General features: G+C 35.2%; 1 protein-coding gene across 4 annotated transcripts in view; it reads left to right on the forward strand.

The window, feature by feature from the left end:
* GSK3B (glycogen synthase kinase 3 beta) overlaps nucleotides 1-17,849 on the forward strand; it is a 269,348-nt gene that overhangs the window by 181,430 nt on the left and 70,069 nt on the right. For all 4 annotated transcript variants that reach the window (XM_004480769.5, XM_004480768.5, XM_058295766.2 and 1 more), the window contains exon 7: nucleotides 12,201-12,298. In XM_004480769.5, coding sequence (XP_004480826.1) covers nucleotides 12,201-12,298 — 98 coding nt within the window. The remainder of the gene's footprint in view (nucleotides 1-12,200; nucleotides 12,299-17,849) is intronic.

Consider the following 17,849-nt stretch of genomic DNA (forward strand, 5'->3'; position numbering starts at 1 on the left):
CCTTTTAGAATTTAAGGTATACTTACTCTTCTAGTTCTGAGTTTCTTAGACTATTAGAGGGATTAATAAAGCTATTCCTTTATGAAAACATGATTTGTTTTTAACTAAAAATTTCAAACAATTCTTAAATGTTCTTTTCTTTCCTTTTTTTTTTCTTAATCTCCCTGAAATACTCACTTCTGAGTTTGAACATCAGATAATTTGCATCCATTAAGTTTATAACAGACGTGTTAATATTCCTACTATGCCAGGGATTCTTAACCTTTTTTGTTCCATGGACCCCATTGCCAGTCAGGTGAAAACCACAGACCCCTTACTAAATCCACACTATACTGTAAATTATTTAATAAATATTTTCACACCCGCACCAACATGTCCCCACAAAGATGTTTTTTTGAATTTCAATTCATGCTTATGGACCCCTTGTTAAGAACCCCTGTACTATACTGTCTTAATTGGTTCTTTAATTTCAAGTCAGCTTAAAAAAAAACAGTTCTGACTTTTTCATTAATAGTTTTGCTAAACTCATGGAATCTATAGAAATCTGCTCAAGAGATGTTTAGTGAGAGATAATTGAATAGACAATTTGCTTAACTTTTCACTAACTTCCTTTTCTATCCCATGACTCGTTTAGCCCATTAGCTAATAGTGAGGAAAGTGAGGATGATCAGCTGGGCACTAATAGAAAGCTAATTGATTAGTAGCAACTTTAGGCCAGGTGTGCAGATGGAGGCCAAAATTATTGCACTGTTACTTATTGTTTCCCTGAAGGGAATTCCTTAGTCTGAAAACAGAAATAAAACCATACAGATACTACCCCCTCACCTCATCCTCCTACCCGCAAAAAAGAAAAAGTAACAGAAAACTTTGGAAATCCAGAATTTGGACAGGTTTTGTTTTTATTATACAACTAGAATTTCTCTGATATGAACAAATGCATAAAGACCCCTAAATTGAAATGTATTATCATTAAATTTTGTTGGGCATGTGAGGATGCTGATGTTAATACCTTTAATAGACCATGTATAGGTTTTGATCAGTAATATTGAAAACTTTTGTTTATTATCAAATGTGTGTCTTTTTGAGTTAAATGACTTTATAAAACCAATTCAGCTATTTAGGGATACTACCTAGCACATTGGACCCACTAGCTTTTTCAGATGAACCTACCATTTGTACGAGCTTAAGCATACTAAGTATACATTTACGAATATATCTTGACATAGAACTTGAATCATTTATATATATGTATTATAAACAATTTCTTTCAAGTAAATATAAGTAACATACTTTAAATAATGGAGATAATTTAGCCCCCTCAACAAAGAGATTACTTACTATAGGATGGTCCTTGATTCTTCAGGATTAATCTGGAGCTACATTGCTGGTCTGAAGTGGTCTCAAGGCCATGTACTTACTCCTTTCTGATTTTAGGTCTTCCTTTGATTTATTTCAAGGGCTTTCTTTAGCCATCTTGCCCTCATTATACTTAAACCCACAATTCTGCAGACATTTGATAAAAGTTTTTTGCTTTGTAAACCAGGATATTAAACTTCCTGAATTATCATGGTTGAGATTATGCCCTCTCATAGAACATCTCTACCTGTAGAAGAATGGATAATTCAATTCAGTTATATGCATATGTTTGATAACTAGGAAAGATAAATAAGATATGTTTAATAGCTAAGAGTCCAGCAAATTGATGCATTGGAATTATGTGCATGTTTTTTGGTTTGCATTCATTTCTCATTATTTCTTAGAAAGATTTGGCACTATTTTTCTGCTTAATTGTTAAACTATAACTTAACTCATCATGTCAGCCTTTAGGTTATTTTAATTGAAATTCAGAGCACTGTCCTAAGCACTTTATTTGTATTCATCTATTTAAACATCACAACTACTATATAAGATGTAAGTACTACTGTTTTTCATCTTATAGATGAGGCTGCTCCTACTCAGAGATATCAGTTATCTTACCCAAGGTCATACAATCTAATTATCACTTCATCTCTTATAAGTAGAACATATCATATACCAGTTAGATAAGGTAAACAGTTCCTTTCTAGTAAGAAAGGTACTTTTTATAATCATGGTTCAGTATAGAAGATTGTTGTTATTTTAAAAAGCCATGTTGACAGGTAATGAAATCCATTCCTTCAGATACATTATAATTTTAAGGAAGTCACTTAAGGAATCCACTGTCCTTTCCCCCCACTTTATTTCCCATTATCATTTAATTTGCCTCTGCTCCCTCAGTAAATGATACTGCAATCTACCCATTTGTCAAACCTGAAACCACAAAACCACCCATGATTCTTCCTTTCTCATCCACTGAATTCAGGACAAATCCTAATCACTCGTAACTTAAAAAAATATTTATTTCCAGCTTGTTTGTCTCTTATGTCCACTGATATCTAATCATGTCTATGGCAATAACTTTGCATGTGGATTCTCTACTACAAAATAAAATGCAAACATTCTAACTTGGTCTAAAAGGTTTTGATACTAGGGGCAGTTCCTATACCTCCAGTCTCATCTACTTCAAACTTTATTCTGCATGTTGTATTTAAGTCTTTACTGATGGTTCAGTTCCCTCAATTAACCAGTTTCTTTCCTGGCTCCATCCCTTTGCATATACCTTTCTGTCTTTTAACTACTTGAAGAGGAAGACTCTGACCACTCTTCATAAATAGAATTTTCTACCCTCTACCCATTATTATTTTCTATCTCAGCATCCTATTTGTTTTTACCATACTACTTAACAGTTTTTGATTTTTAATTTGTCTGTTCTACTCCCCACTCCCACTGGCTCCTGGAGGGCCAGGATCCTTTCTTGTTAATTGTTGTATCCACAGATCCTTGTACAATACCTAGTACAGAGAAGGCATTCAGATATTAGATGGATAAATGCATAGGTGGATGAATTGATTATGGCAGATGGGCGCAATCTTATGTATGTAGTTAGAGTCATTTAAAACAAGGTGAGATAGTGTACATTCCAATTACTCTTGAAGGACTACTTCTTGCTTAGCAGTGTGCCCAAAGTTCCATGGGAAATATAAAAGTACTTATGCTCCCTCTTAGGGAAATAAGTCAGATACATAAAATATATAACAATACAAGGTAAAAAAATGTTAGAAATTTAAAACCAGAACAAAACAAAAAAAAACAACTAAATAGGCGATATAGACTGATGATCTCCAGACTTTTTTATGAAGAGATTGTACATCCTATCTATAAAAATTTCCAAACATCCTCCTCAATATATATGTACATTATATATGCATAGATATAAATTCATATATATGCATTTATATACATTGCTACAGTCATTTTGTATATTAAGATTTAGTATAATTTAATTTCTTATTTTGGGGAAAAGAAAATAATGTTGATAGATGTTTTAATACTATATTCTTATAGTTCAGTGGACCAGCTTACTCCCCACTTTGTCTTTGGCATAGACAATTAATGACAGAAGAATTCCAAAATGTAATTATTATTCACCAGCAATTATTGAGACTGCTGTGTAGAAGGCACTAGTGTTACCTTTAAGTAAGGTTTCATAAAGTGGTGCTTAAGCTGAATTTTAAAGAATCAATAAGATGTAGATAGGTAGATAGAGTTGGAAAGGGCTTTCTAAGAAACCATTCTAAGTAATGCATGTTTGGTAACTGTTACTCTGGGACAGTTTATTCCTATGATTTATCCCAAAAGCCAGATAATATATTGACAGGATCAGAAATGATTTTTTGATTAGAGGAGATAATTGATGAAAAAAAGCAGCCCTTTTAAAAATTCATTTTGTCTGCATTGTATAGAGTGAATCAAGAGAAGTGACACAGTGAAGGAAGAAAAATCAGATAGGAGGCTATAGTTTTATGTTTGGCATGAAGAGATTATGGAATAGGATGGGAGAAGGAACTAACATTTATGGGAACAGGTTATAAAAGATTTTGAAGGAAAAATTAGGAGAACTTGATCACTAATCTAAAAATAAGTGTTATATTTTTAATAGACGTCATTAACAAAAATTACATAATGTAGCAATTTCTAATAAGTCTAGTTATGAAACATTAAAACTCCATACAGTCCTCTGTGCAATTTAAGCCTATTTTTCAACCTTTGTTTAAAAAGTAACACCATCATAGGATTGAAGATTTTGCCTGTCAATGTGCTGGAGTCATCTTTAAATTTAATTCTAAATTTATTGTAATCCGTTATATATTTATGATATTTTACAGATAGAAAATGACTAAACATGGGTAAGTCCATTTTGAAGTATTTATGGACAAAATAGTTTTTAAAAAATATCTAATTTTTAAATTTATTTTTAAAGAAGCTTTAGACCACGTAAATGTTCCATCAAAAATATAAAAGATTCCCATACACCTCATCCTCTCCCATCCCACACTTTACCTCATTAAAAACATCTTTCATTTGTGGTGGTACATTGTTACAGTTGATGAGCACATCCTGAAGCATCCTTACTAACCATGGTCTATAGTTTACATTTAGGTTTACGCTTTGCCCTGCACAGTTTTATACATTTTTGACAAAACATATAATGGCCTGTCCCCATTAATGCAATGTAATGCAGAACAATTCCAGTGTCCCCCAAATGTCCCATTTTACACCAATTCTTCCTTGTCCTTCCTCTCAGAACCTCTGGTAACCATACCTTTGTATCAATGTTGCAGGTTCTTCTATTCAAATAATAATAAATCTCCTTTAGTCCATAGTTGCCTTCCCTCCTTATGTTTGTTCATTCTTCAGTCTTGAGGTTTGGAAATGGTAATGCCCACTCTGCTTTCGATTGATAGGGGGCTTAGATCCCATGCGCCAGATGGGTGGCTTGTAGTTGTTCATATTCTCTGTTTTTTGGGATGGGCATTGTCCATCATCATCCTTTTGTTAGTTGTCCTGGGCAAGTCCGATGAACTGGCGAGTAGGTTTTGGCTGCAACTCTGCTGAGATTCAGGGCTCAACCATATGAACCATATGAACAGCTGGAAGATTTAGGTCTCTGGGGCACATATTTAATGGGTATAGTGCTAATTATAGGTTCAAATAAAAGGAGTTTTGAGAACAATGTATATAAAAATTTTAATTGAGTTCAACTCTGATGCATTGGGGGGATAGGTTATCATATGTTCTGAGGTAAGGCCTTCTGAATACCAGGGGGCCCCTAAGGAGCCCCCCTATTTGAGCACTGTTTACTGTGGCAGTCAGTGAGAGCCCCCTGAGATGTACATAAGCATTAACCTCTGGAATGAACTCCCAACTCACTTTGAAATCTCTTAGCCATGAAAACTCATTTGTATTTAATATTTCCCCCAATTGGTCAAGGTGTTTTTCCAAATGCACTGCAAGTTGGTGCTTGGTAATTATCCCTTGGTGCCAGGGAAGCTCACCCCTGGGAGTCATGTCCCACAGTGGGGGGAAGGTAGTACATTTATATGCTGAGTTTGGGAGAGAGACCACATTTGAGCATTAAGGAGGCTTTCAGGAAGTAACTCTTAGGCAATATATACTATCAAGCTAAGTTTCAATTTCACAAGACTAAGGTTCATAAGTACAAGCATCAGTTTCAAGGGCTGGCCTATCGGTCTGTTGTGCATGTACTATAGGGATTTTCTCCAACTATTAGAAAATGCAGGAGGGCTCCCCAAGATGGGAATTCATTATTCTTTCAGTTATTGTGTGAGCATTAGTGAGAAGACTAGCCTTATATTATATTTCTGCACATATGGCTTACTAGAAAACACCTGGATTCTCATATTTTCTTCTGTATTTCATTGGTTGTCTGTTGTTTTGGTTAAACAACATGAAGTCCAGCCAAATACAAATATATATATTTAATAACCTTTTTAGATAATTATGAATAGTCTTGACGGGTGGCAATTTCTTAAAGGTTAGCTGGACTGTGTAGTTTGAAAACATAACAGTGAACTTTTTTGTATTTTTTGTTATATTAAAATCCATTGGTTTATCTTACACTTTGAAAGATTCCTTTACCTATGCTTGATTTTGCTACAGTATGCATTGGTCATTTGAAAATTATCAGTTCTCTGAAAAAGACTTAAAGAAATGGATGGACATTCCATGTTCATGGATTGGAAGAAGAAATATTGTTAAGATGTCAGTTCTATCCAAACTAATTTACAGATTCAACACAATTCCCATAAAAATCCCAACAGCCTTTTTGCAGAAATGGAAAAACCAATTATCAAATTTATTTGGAAGGGTAAGGGGCCTGTATTAGTCAGGGTTCTCTAGGGAAACAGAATCAACAGGAAATAACTGTCAATAGTATGAGATTTTATAAGAGTGTCTCACATGGCTGTGAAGGATGCACAAGTCCAGGTTCCGCAGGCAGGCTACAAACTAGGGGCTCCAATGAAGGTTCTTGATGAGTTTCTGGGAGACATTAGCTGTCTAAAGATGAGTTGGGAAATTTTCTCTCAATGCTGAAGTCACTTCCCATTTTAAGCCATTCAACTGATTGGATAAAGCATCACTCATTGCTGACAGCAATCTCCCTGATTAATATCGATATAATCAGTTATCTATGCAGACAACTCACTGGTGACTAAAGTCCATAAATGTCCTTGTATTACAGTTAGCCCAGTGCTTGCTTGACCAAACAACTGGGCACAATACCTGGGAGTCGACACATTAGCCTAACCATCACAGGGCCCCGAATAACCAAAAAAAAAAAAAAAAAAAAAATCTTAGAATGAATTTGGAGGACTCTCACTTCCAGACTTTAAAGCTTATTACTTAGCTACAGTGATTAAAACAGAATGTTCTGGCATAAAGACAGACACATTGACGAATGGAACCAAATCGAGAACTCAGAAATAGACCCTCACATCTTCAGTCAAGTCATTTTTGACAAGGCTTTCAAGCTCTCCCAGCTGGACCAGAGCCTGTTCAACAAATGGTGTGGGGAGAACTGGATATCCATATCCAAAAAAAAGAAAGAAGACCCCTATGAGACACCTTATGCAAAAGTTAACTCAAAATGGATCAAGGACCTAAATAAAAAGCAAGAACCATAAAACTCCTAGAAGAAAATGTAGGAAAACACCTTCAAGATCTTGGGGTAGACAGTAGTTTCTTAAACCTTACACCCAAAGCATGAGCAACAAAAGAAAAAATAAGTGGGACCTTCCCAAAATTAAATACTTTGCACCTCAAAGGACTTTGTCAAAAGGATAAAAAGGCAACTGATTCAATGTGAGAAAATGTTTGGCAATGACATATCCGATAAGGGTTTAATATTCATGATATACAAAGAGATTATACAACTCAACAATAAATAAACAAACTCTACCCAATAAAAAGAAATAGGCAAAAGACTTAAAAAATACAGTTGTCCAAAGAAGAAATACAAATGGTGAAGAAACATGAAAAAATGTTCACATACAGTGATTAAGGAAATGGAAATCAAAACTACAATGAAATATTTCATACCTGTTGGGATGGCTGTTATTAAAAGGTTGGAAAACTAACTGTTAGGATGTGTAGAGATAGGAACGCTTATTCACTCTTGATGGGAATGTAAAATGGTACAGCCACTGTGGATGACTGTTTGGAAGGTCCTAAGGAAGTTGAATAGAGACTTCCCATGGGACCCGGCAATATCATTACTAGGTATAACCCAGAAGCACTGAAAGCAGAAACATGAACAGACATCTGCATACCTATGTTTATAGTGGTGTTATTCACATTTGACAAAGTTGGGAACAACCCAGGTGTCCATCAACTGATGAAGGGATAAACAAATTGTGGTGTATACACATGATGGAATATTATGCAGCTGTAAGGAAAAATTAAGTCATGAAGCATATGACAGCATGGATGAACTTGGGGGACATTATATTGAGTGAAGCAAGCTAGACAGAAAAGGAAAAATACTGTTATGCTTTTATAAAGTAAATGTATTGTGTAAACTTGTGGTATCAATCAATAGAGTATGGTCACCAGAAAATAGAATGTTGTTAGAGAGTGGAAAGCTGAGGTTAACCTGTGCAGAATTGGTGAAAAGATTGTAAATCTTTGGAAATGACTAGAAATGGTGAAAGCATATCATGGTGTTTGTAATTAGCAGAGCTATTATATGGGTATGACAGTCTTTGAAAGGGAAAGTCTAAGGTCATGTATATTACTAGAAGGAAAGCTAAAAACTATAATGTGGGACTGTATAAAATAGTAAAACCTCATTTAAGACCACGAATATGGATGATATTGCATATATGACTGTTTTTACAGAATATAGATCTGAAAGTACTATAGAAAAGGAAAAAGAATAGCAGATATATATAACAGGGGAGGCATAGATTGATAGGTGATGTTTTGTTTAGTTTTTGTGGTTTATTATTATTATTAGAATAATGAAAGTGCTCTAAGAATGATTGAAGTGATGAAGGCACAAATATGTGATTATACCAAATACCATTGTTTCTACATTTTGAATCGATTTATGCTTTATTAACATGTATCAGTAAAATTGATTTGTTATCATTTCTCTTTGATAGGTAGATCTTCCAAATGTTGGCACATTTTTATCATACCATAATTTTAAAAAATCATTTATATTGCCACTGATCTCATCAGAAAAGTCTTCTAGTATTGGAAAGCTGCCAGACTTAAAATGGCAAATACACATTTTTTAAAAATCTCATTTTAACATTGGCAACAAATACCTTGACTTGACAGTCTCAACTGGATTCATTTTCAAGAAAATGTCTGCCAAATGCTTAAGTTTGAATAAATACAGTTTGCCTGTTCTTTCAAGTAAAATTGGTGTTTCATGAAAAAGCTTCTAGTTTAGCTTGCAGTTAGTAAATAACCATTGCATCCTTCAAAGACCTATCATATTTTGGTATAATGCAGGTTATGCAGGTGAAGTGTTTTATATGTACTTCTCATTTTGTCATAAGAGTATTAAAAAGTCATATACTCTGGTTGAGATTTAATAAAATTAATAATTTTTACTGTTTCATTAAGAACATTCTTGAGTGAAATTGGATTCTTATTATTTTTTAATGGAGGTATGTGGAAATGAAGAATACAATAACTGTTAATACAGGTTAGTGTCACTGGCTTGGTTTGTGGTAACCGGCCAGCCATCCCTCCCTCCTCGGGTTGCAAATATCAACGTAAAAAGACAAATGTCTTGGAAGTCTTATGAAAAATTCTAGGGGATCCAGTGCTGTACAGACTATACTTTGAGAGCTGCTCCATGGATATTGTGATAATGTGTATATGTGTGTGTTAATGCCCAGAGTCATGATGTCTGTTAGTACCATATGTTAAAGAACAGATGAGAAATAGTAAAAAGGGTTATTTTGCTTGGAGTTAAACAGAATGGGTTTGAATTCCAGATTTATTGATTCTTAGCTTTTGTCCTTGTCTGTAAAGGGGATAAATAAAGTGTTTGTGGAAGTGTTACAAAAATGTAAGGTCGTAGTATTTGTTAACAATACTTCCCCAGAGTAAATTTCAGTCCCTTGCCTTTGAGGATGTCATTGAATTTTCAGGCTGCTTTATATTTTATTCAAATGTATCATACTTATTTTCTGTATACCAGGTACTGGGATGAATTGTGCCAGGGTCAGCTAAGATAAATGCCAGTTCTGCTGAGGGTAGGGACTGGGAAGAAGAGATGTGATGTGGGGACATTTTCAGGACTTGGAGTTGTCCTGGGTGGTACTGCAGGGACAGTTACTGGACATTGTATGTCCTCCCATGGCCCACTGGGTGGACTGGGGGAGAGTGTAAACTATAATGTGGACCATTGACCATATGGTACAGCAGTGCTCAGAGATGTATTCACCAAGTGCAGTGAATGTCCCATGATGATGGAGGAGGTGGTTGTTATGGGAGGAGTGGGGTGAGGGAGGTGAGGGGTATATGGGGACCTCATACATTTTTTAATGTAACATTAAAAAAAAAAAAAAGACAGGGAAGCGGACTTGGCCCAAAGGATAGGGTGTCCGCCTACCACATGGGAGGTCCGCAGTTCAAACCCCGGGTCTCCTTGATCCGTGTGGAGCTGGCCCATGTGCAGTGCTGATGCGTGCAAGGAGTGCCTTGTGCCACGCAGGGGTGTCCCTGCATAGGGGAGCCCCATGTGCAAGGAGTGCGCCCTCTAAGGATAGCCGCCCAGCGTGAAAGAAAGTGCAGCTTGCCCAAGAATGGCACCGCACACATGGAGAGCTGACACAACAAGATGATGCCACAAAAACACAGATTCTAGGTACCGCTGATAAGGATAGAAGCAGTCACATAGAATACACAGCGAATGGACACAGAGAGCAGACAATTGGGGGGGAGGGGAGAGAAATAAAAAATTTTTTTTAAATTTTTAAAAAATTAATGCCATTTGCTTTTTCTAAAAAAGTCAGAACCCTATCATCTAATACATTAAGGAATGTTTATGTAAATCTTTAAGTCACTTAAGAATGCATTAGTTTTATAAATGTCCTTGGGTACCCGGCAGTTCTTTGGAATCTTCTCACAAAAGGGCACTGTAGTCTGTTTACTATTTCCAGTAGCCTCCTTTGTGTGACTAAGGCCAGATTCTGCCTTTCTAGACTTAGAACTCATCTTATGCCACTAGTTCAGTTGAGACCTTTTGGACCCTGGAGAGCCTTCTCTTTTTACTTAGGATTTTTGCTTCTTAGGACTCTGGAAGATTTGTTAACCAGCCAAAAAAGGTATTTAAACATACACTCATTCAGGTATGTTTTAAAAATATTTTTGATAGTGATGTTTAAAATGAAAGAGCCAGGCTCTGGCTAGACTGTCATATTTAGATATAACCAGAGCTAAGGCTGATGGCTCTGATTATGTTGTTTTAACAAGAAACAGTAGAATGAGAACAAAAGGGACTTCTTTAGAATGAGATATTGAGCTTTTAGCCCCTTGAAGAAGTTATTATTCTGTTACAGTGAAGCATCCTCATGTTTTGTTTGGGAATTGAGATTAGGTTCAATCTCTGCTATTCTGTAACTTTACCTCGAGCGTATCATTTAACTTTATTGTGCCTTCATTTCTTTATCTGTCCCTTTTATTTTGAACTGGAGTTAAGTATGAAGCAGAATGCCATTTTGTCTTTATTCCCCAAATAACCATAAAACCTCAGTTGGGAAAAGCACGTACTTTGTGTCTTCTGTTTATTCTGTTTGGACACTTTCATCCATTTTTCCTGTGAAGTAAGAATAGAAGAGATTTTGATATCTATCAGGATGTGAATGATAAATACACTGGTTTTAGTAATTTGCCTGAGTTAACATGAATTGAAGATGCCTAGGATAGTTGTCACTTGAATCTCTTGATTATTATCTTACTGGTAGGTGGGAAAGCCCAGCAATGATTTATATTCATCTCCTTAAAGGACTTACGTGTTAGTATAGACAAAACCTAGAAATCATAAGCATCTGGAAAAGTAGCTTTTCCTTGCAGGAAGTCTTAATTTCAGGCTTTAAATAGAGTGACCATATAACTTATCTTCCAACATGGTACTACTTTTGAGAAAGGGGTGTTATTAGCTATTATGAGGACAATAGATATAAACCAGGACTATTGTGGGTAAGCCAGGATGTATGGTTACCCTAACTTTAAATTATTAAAAAAAGTTTTCTGTCAGAATTGAGGTTTCCATTTTGACTCGAAAGTGAATTATTTTATAAAATAAAAATGTTAATATATTTTAGCACATTTTTCTGTCAATTATATTACAGCATAAAAGGCCACTATTTAAAAGTTTAAAAATTTTCCTTATAGTTTTCATGGACTTAAAACCCTGTGCGTAGAACCTTTACTTACTGTGTGTCTATAAGCACCTGCTAATGTGCAGCAGTTGTATATTTGGTTTATTTTAAGTATGATAAGTAGACATCATGCTCTCTCTTTTGTTACTGTAATCTTGTTAGTTGGAGACTAGAACACCCAGTAGTTGATAATAATAGACTGTATCCTTTCTTGGAATATTGTTGGCCTCATTTCCCCTTTAGTGATTTTAACAATTTAAAGATCCTTAAGTACAGTTGATGACTTTTTTTTTCCTGTTTTAGTTTATGTAGTCTTTTGCTTAGAACAGACTGTAAAATTTAAAAATATTTACCAGAATTTTTCAAATTAACTTAAGTTGCAAAGTATTAATAAATCTGTTTTTTGTTTCTCTTCAGATGTATGGTCCGCAGGTTGTGTGTTGGCTGAGCTGTTGCTAGGACAACCAATATTTCCAGGGGACAGTGGTGTGGATCAATTGGTAGAAATAATCAAGGTGAGAAGGTTGAATTTTAGACTCAGAATTTTTGAACTGGAAGGAATTTTGCTTTTTTAAGAATTCATTGCGCACACACCCACACACATCCATGAGAAACTTTTAAAAATGAAGAAAGCAATCCAAGGTCACTTTAGCAAGTTTAAATATAGAGCAGGTATAAGAACTACCTTTTAGTCTCTAATTGAGTTATTCTTTTGTTGTATGATCTTGGAAAAACTGTTTTGGATATTTAATGCAACAAAGGGATATATCTGTTATATAAAGTAATTGAAACAAATTAGACTACAAGGTCTCACTAAATGGTCTATAAACTAAATCAAAGCAGGAACTAAGTTTGTTTTTGTTTACCATATACTTTCTGCTCCTAGTGCTCTGCTAAGTACATAGATACTTATATATATATTTATATAAATATATAACTAGTTACATATAACTATATAAGTATATATTTATGATATATAAAATATAATATTTATATAATACATAATATATACATACATATATATATTTATTCAATATATAAGTATTTATAAAATGAAAGAATCAGTGCCTGTTGTGAACAGAATTTTGATTTATGGGTTTAATATAATTTTATTTATTGGGTCTATCAACACTTTTACTGGTGAGACTCAGATTCAAAATATTTTAATCTTGAAATTAATACTGCCTCAAGAACACTAGGGCTGAGATTTTATTTGAGCTTTTAAATGTAATTTGTAAAAGCTTTAATATTTGAGTTTTTTTTTTTTTTTAAATCCCAACCCCTTAATCTATTGTCTATTTATTTTAGACTACTAGATTGGTTCTTTATAAGTTTTCTGTTTGACCAAACTGACACCTAGTGTCTTTTGGCTTTATTCTTGATTTCCCAAATGCTTCATAGAATTATAAAATTGAAAATATCATTAGAAGTTAAATAGAACAATCTTCATTCAGTGAATGAACTTTCCTAGTTATGTTCCTGACAGATGATTTTCCAATGTTTTCTTGAAAACTTCCAGCATAAGGTCACTATTTTGAGATGGAGCCCATTCTCTTATTTGCACAGCTTGAATTTAGTTTTCCTTATGATGATCTATAACTCCCACATACCTTCTACCCTTTGAACACAGGACTATGATCAAGGTATTTTTAAATCCTGTACTTGATTCTGTTAAAATGGTTTTTGTTTTGTTTTGTTTTTTTAATTTTTATCAAAGGTAATTTTGCTAGATTTAGTGTGTGTAAGTGTGATTTAAAAGATCAGTGTGAGCGGTGATCTTCCTTATTCTGCCTTTAATTTTGTGTAATTTGCAGCTGAGAGCAATATGGTATTTGCAGTCCTTTTGGTGACCATCATCTGTTTTCAGACTGAACTTTTTAAAAAACCTTTGTATAATAGAACCACTTCCTTTCTGATTTCTGTACTACACTCAAATAAATTTGAATAGTTTGCTCTAGTACAGGGGTTAGCATACTTTTTCTGTAAAGAACTAGATAGTAAAATGTTTTAGGCTTTGTGGGTTAAAGGCAGAATCAAGGATATTATATGGATACTTATTAACAAAGGAGAAAACAAATTTATACAAATTTTTTATTGATGAAACTCAAAATATAATAACTAAAAACTTTTATAATACAGGTCTGCTAGTAAGAAGAATGAAATTCCTTTTTCCTAAGGGTATAACATTTCTCTCAGTTGGGTTTCAAGTTAATGTTACCTATCATCAAAATGATTGCAGATGATCATCTGTAAAAAAACAAAAGCAGTTAGCTGTAGTTTGCCTACTTCTCTAATGCAACCCTAGCCTTTGACTTAATATATTTGAACCCACTGTACTACAGTTTTCTGGGCATTTTGCTGTTTTATTTGTCATATATGTTTAGCTCATTGGAATTGTATCTTTTCTTTGTGGACTATACTTCAGAATTTTGTGATGATTGATTCTGTTTGCCGTTAGTTTAAATTAATTCATACATGATCCAAATGAAATTGCTCAGGAAACTAAGACATCTGTGGTAAGTCCATATCTCATGCCTACTGTCATACCATTTATGGATCTCTAAATTAAGAACTTCTTTTCTCCACTTTTTTCCAGTCTTTGTAATTCAGTTTCTGCTAACATTGGTTTTTGCTACTTAATAGATTGTAGTAGAAACTATTATTTTGTTATTAAAGAATTCATTTTTATTAAGGGTTTATTTGTTGCAATTTGATCCTTGGTCAAATTGTAGTAGCAAGCCAACTCTGTGATGAAACATTTATGTATCATCTTGTCATTTTTGTATTTATGTTTAAGGAACGTAGTCATCTACTGTAGTTTCAAGATTACTATTTATAGATGTTTTGAGAATGATATATGCTAAAGGTATTAGAAGGGTTCCTAGGCATCCAAGAGTACTTTGGGATATCCAGCTTCTAGTTCCTTTTTACATTTTTGAGCATGGCTGCCCAGAATAGATGCAATATTAGTATTATTTTGACACCCATTTGATGACCTAAAATTAAACATTGTGTGGAGGTTAATAGACAGCATAGGTATGTGTGCTTAATATAGCTATAAGTCTTACAGCATGGAGGTTAATATAAACATCATAGGTGTGTGTTTAGTATAGCTCTAAATCTTACTGATCTGCTTATTGCTACTATCCTTTGAATACTAAGTCTCATTGAAATAAAAATTTGTAACTAATCTCGATATAACTGTTTCCAGTTTTCATGATCTGGAAAAGTGAAATTGTGCAGGTTAGTTTTCAAAGTTAAATGTTTATTTGGACATTTTTTATTTTAAACAATTGTTTTCATGTGCTGCTAATCAGGGCTTCAGGAATGGATTTGAATTTTCCCTAAATGTGGTCTCATGGTACCCATTCTGTTTCTCAAGATTTTGTGTTTTTTTTTTTTTTTTTCCCACTTAATAGCCATTAGCCCTTAGCCCTTATGGTAACTAGGGAACTCATGAGTGGTAGATTGAATGCTATACCCCAACAAAAGCCATGTTCTTAATCTAATCTTAATCCATATTTCTGTGGGTATGTAAATAGGACCTTTTGAAGATGTTAATATTTAAGATGTGGCCAAATTGATTCAGAGTAGATCTTAATTTGTGTAAGCTAACACATTGTGTGTATCTTGTCATTTTGGCATGGCAAAGTAAGATAGTTTTTGGTACAGAAAAGTGGGGTGTTTGCTATTATAAATACCTATAAAAGAGGAGGTGGAATTTAATAATGGTTAGAGAGGCTGAATGAATTTTGATTGCTTTGACGAGACTGTAAAAGTGTGGATGTTAAAGACATTTCTGGGAAGGGCTCAGAAATGAGAGCTATAGAGAGTTTCTGTCATCTTAGAGAATACATATTTCATCATGAACATAATGTATAATTAAAAATATAGATTTTGAAGGTGCTTCTTAGTGAGGCATTAGAAGGAAATGATATATTCTAAGAAACGCTAAGAAAGGCATACTTTGTTGTAAAGTGGCAGAGAACTTAGTGAATTTGTATTCTTCTTTTTTAAAGATTTATTTATTTCTCTCCCCTCCCACCTCCTGCGCCCCAGTTGTCTGTTCTCTGTGTCTGTTTGCTGCGTGTTCTTCTTTGTCCACTTCTGTTGTCGTCAGCGGCACAGGAATCTGTGTTTCTTTTTGTTGCGTCATCTTGTTGTGCCAGCTCTCCATGTATGCGGCGCCATTTCTGTGCAGGCTGAACTTTCTTTTGTGCTGGGCGGCTCTCCTTACGGGGCGCACTCCTTGCACATGGGGCTCCACTATGCAGGGACACCCATGCATGGCAAGGCACTCCTTGCGCACATCAGCACTGCGCGTGGGCCGGCTCCACACAGGTCAAGGAGGTCTCTCTTGTGGTAGACGGACGCCCTAACCACGGGCCAAGTCCGCTTCCTGAATTTGTATTCTGATACTGGATAGGAAGTAGAACTTGTAAGTGATGAACTTGGATATTTAGCTGTGGAAATTTCGAAAGTGTGGAATGTTCAACCTTGTTTCTCCTTGCTGCTTGTAGTAAAATATGAAAGGCAATAATAAACTAAAGACTGAAATGTTAAGCACAAAGGAATCTGCAGTCGATGATTTGGAAAATTCTCAGCTTATCCAGATAGTATGCTCTGAGACTAGGACCAGAAGTAGGTCTATCAGACCCCTCTCTGAGCTTCCAGGAAGTGAGTCTCCTGAGAATTGGTATAGCTTGAACTACCCTTTTCTCTAAGGAGATTGGGGAATGACTCATAGATTCAGTCAGCCGTCTATGGAAGTAAGATTTGGAAATGACGTTTTCCAGGAAGGCTCTATGGAAGATCTTTTGACTGATGACACAGAAAACTGACACGGTTTTTGAGAATTTTGTTTGAACAGAAGTAAGTACTGCCAGCCTGTACTGAAAGGAACAGAGACAGGAATAAGTGAAGGAAAAGCGACTTTAAGGGCAGAACCCTGAAAGTAGAGGTTTGGGCACAAGAGATTTCCTCAGACCGAGTGAGAGGGTCTTCTGCACTGATGATCAGAGAGGTCGGGGCCTATGCCCCAGCGTTCAGAGGAAAGAATAACTGATGCTTCAGTGCTTAGAAAGGGTGAGGCTGTTCCTCTAATAGGCCAGGAGGACAAGCATCAGTGTGTAGATGAGTCTCATATCTTGGAGTTTGCCATGCCAGATTTTGGACTTGGCTTGGGACCTTTCACCCCTGTTTTTCTTCCAATTTCTTCCTTCTGTAATGGGAATGCCTGGTCTATGCCAGTCCCACCACTGTATTTTGGAAATAGATAACTTGTTTCTAGGTTTCACAGATTCATAGAGTTTCTGAAAGGGATTTTACCCGAGGACAGACCACTCCTGTACTGATTTTGATGGATTTAAGAGTTGTTACTGAAATGAGTCTAGACTTTTGGGATATTGGAATAAGGTAATGGGTTTTGCATGTGGAAAGAACATGTCAAAAGGGTTTAGAGGACAGACTGGTAGATTGAATTATGTACCCCAATCCATGTTTCTGTGAACACACTTGTAAATAGGAGCCTTTCAAGATGTTATTAGTTAAGGGATGGCCAAATTAGATTAGGGTATGTCTTAATCTGTATTACTGAAAGCCTTATAAAGAGGAAATTTGTCAGTTAGGAGAAACCAGAAGAAGTTAAAAGATGTAGAAGCTGGAAGTCAGAAAGTCACAGGAGGAAATGATGTGACAGAGATGCAAGCCAAGGGACCCCAAGAATTATGGCAAGCCAGCACCAGAAAGTTACAAATTTTACGAAGAAAGCATGGCCTGTTGAGACTTTGATGTTGGACTTCAGCCTTCAAAACCATGGAACAATAAATGCTTATTGTTTAAGACACATTATTGTGTGATATTTGTCATAGCAGTCTGGCAAACTAAGTGCCATGTTAATCTGTTTTGTTTTATTTTTTAAGCTATTTACATTTTCTCCCTTGAAAAACTCCATGGGGATTCCCCTGGAGTATCTGGTGGTAGCTGAATTTGACTTTAAGCAAAAAAATAAAAGTGGATTTACAAAGCAGACTTAATAAATTTTATGTATGGATGGCTTGCCTCATT

This window comes from Dasypus novemcinctus, chromosome 4 (assembly GCF_030445035.2).
Source record: "Dasypus novemcinctus isolate mDasNov1 chromosome 4, mDasNov1.1.hap2, whole genome shotgun sequence".
NCBI lineage: Eukaryota > Metazoa > Chordata > Mammalia > Cingulata > Dasypodidae > Dasypus > Dasypus novemcinctus.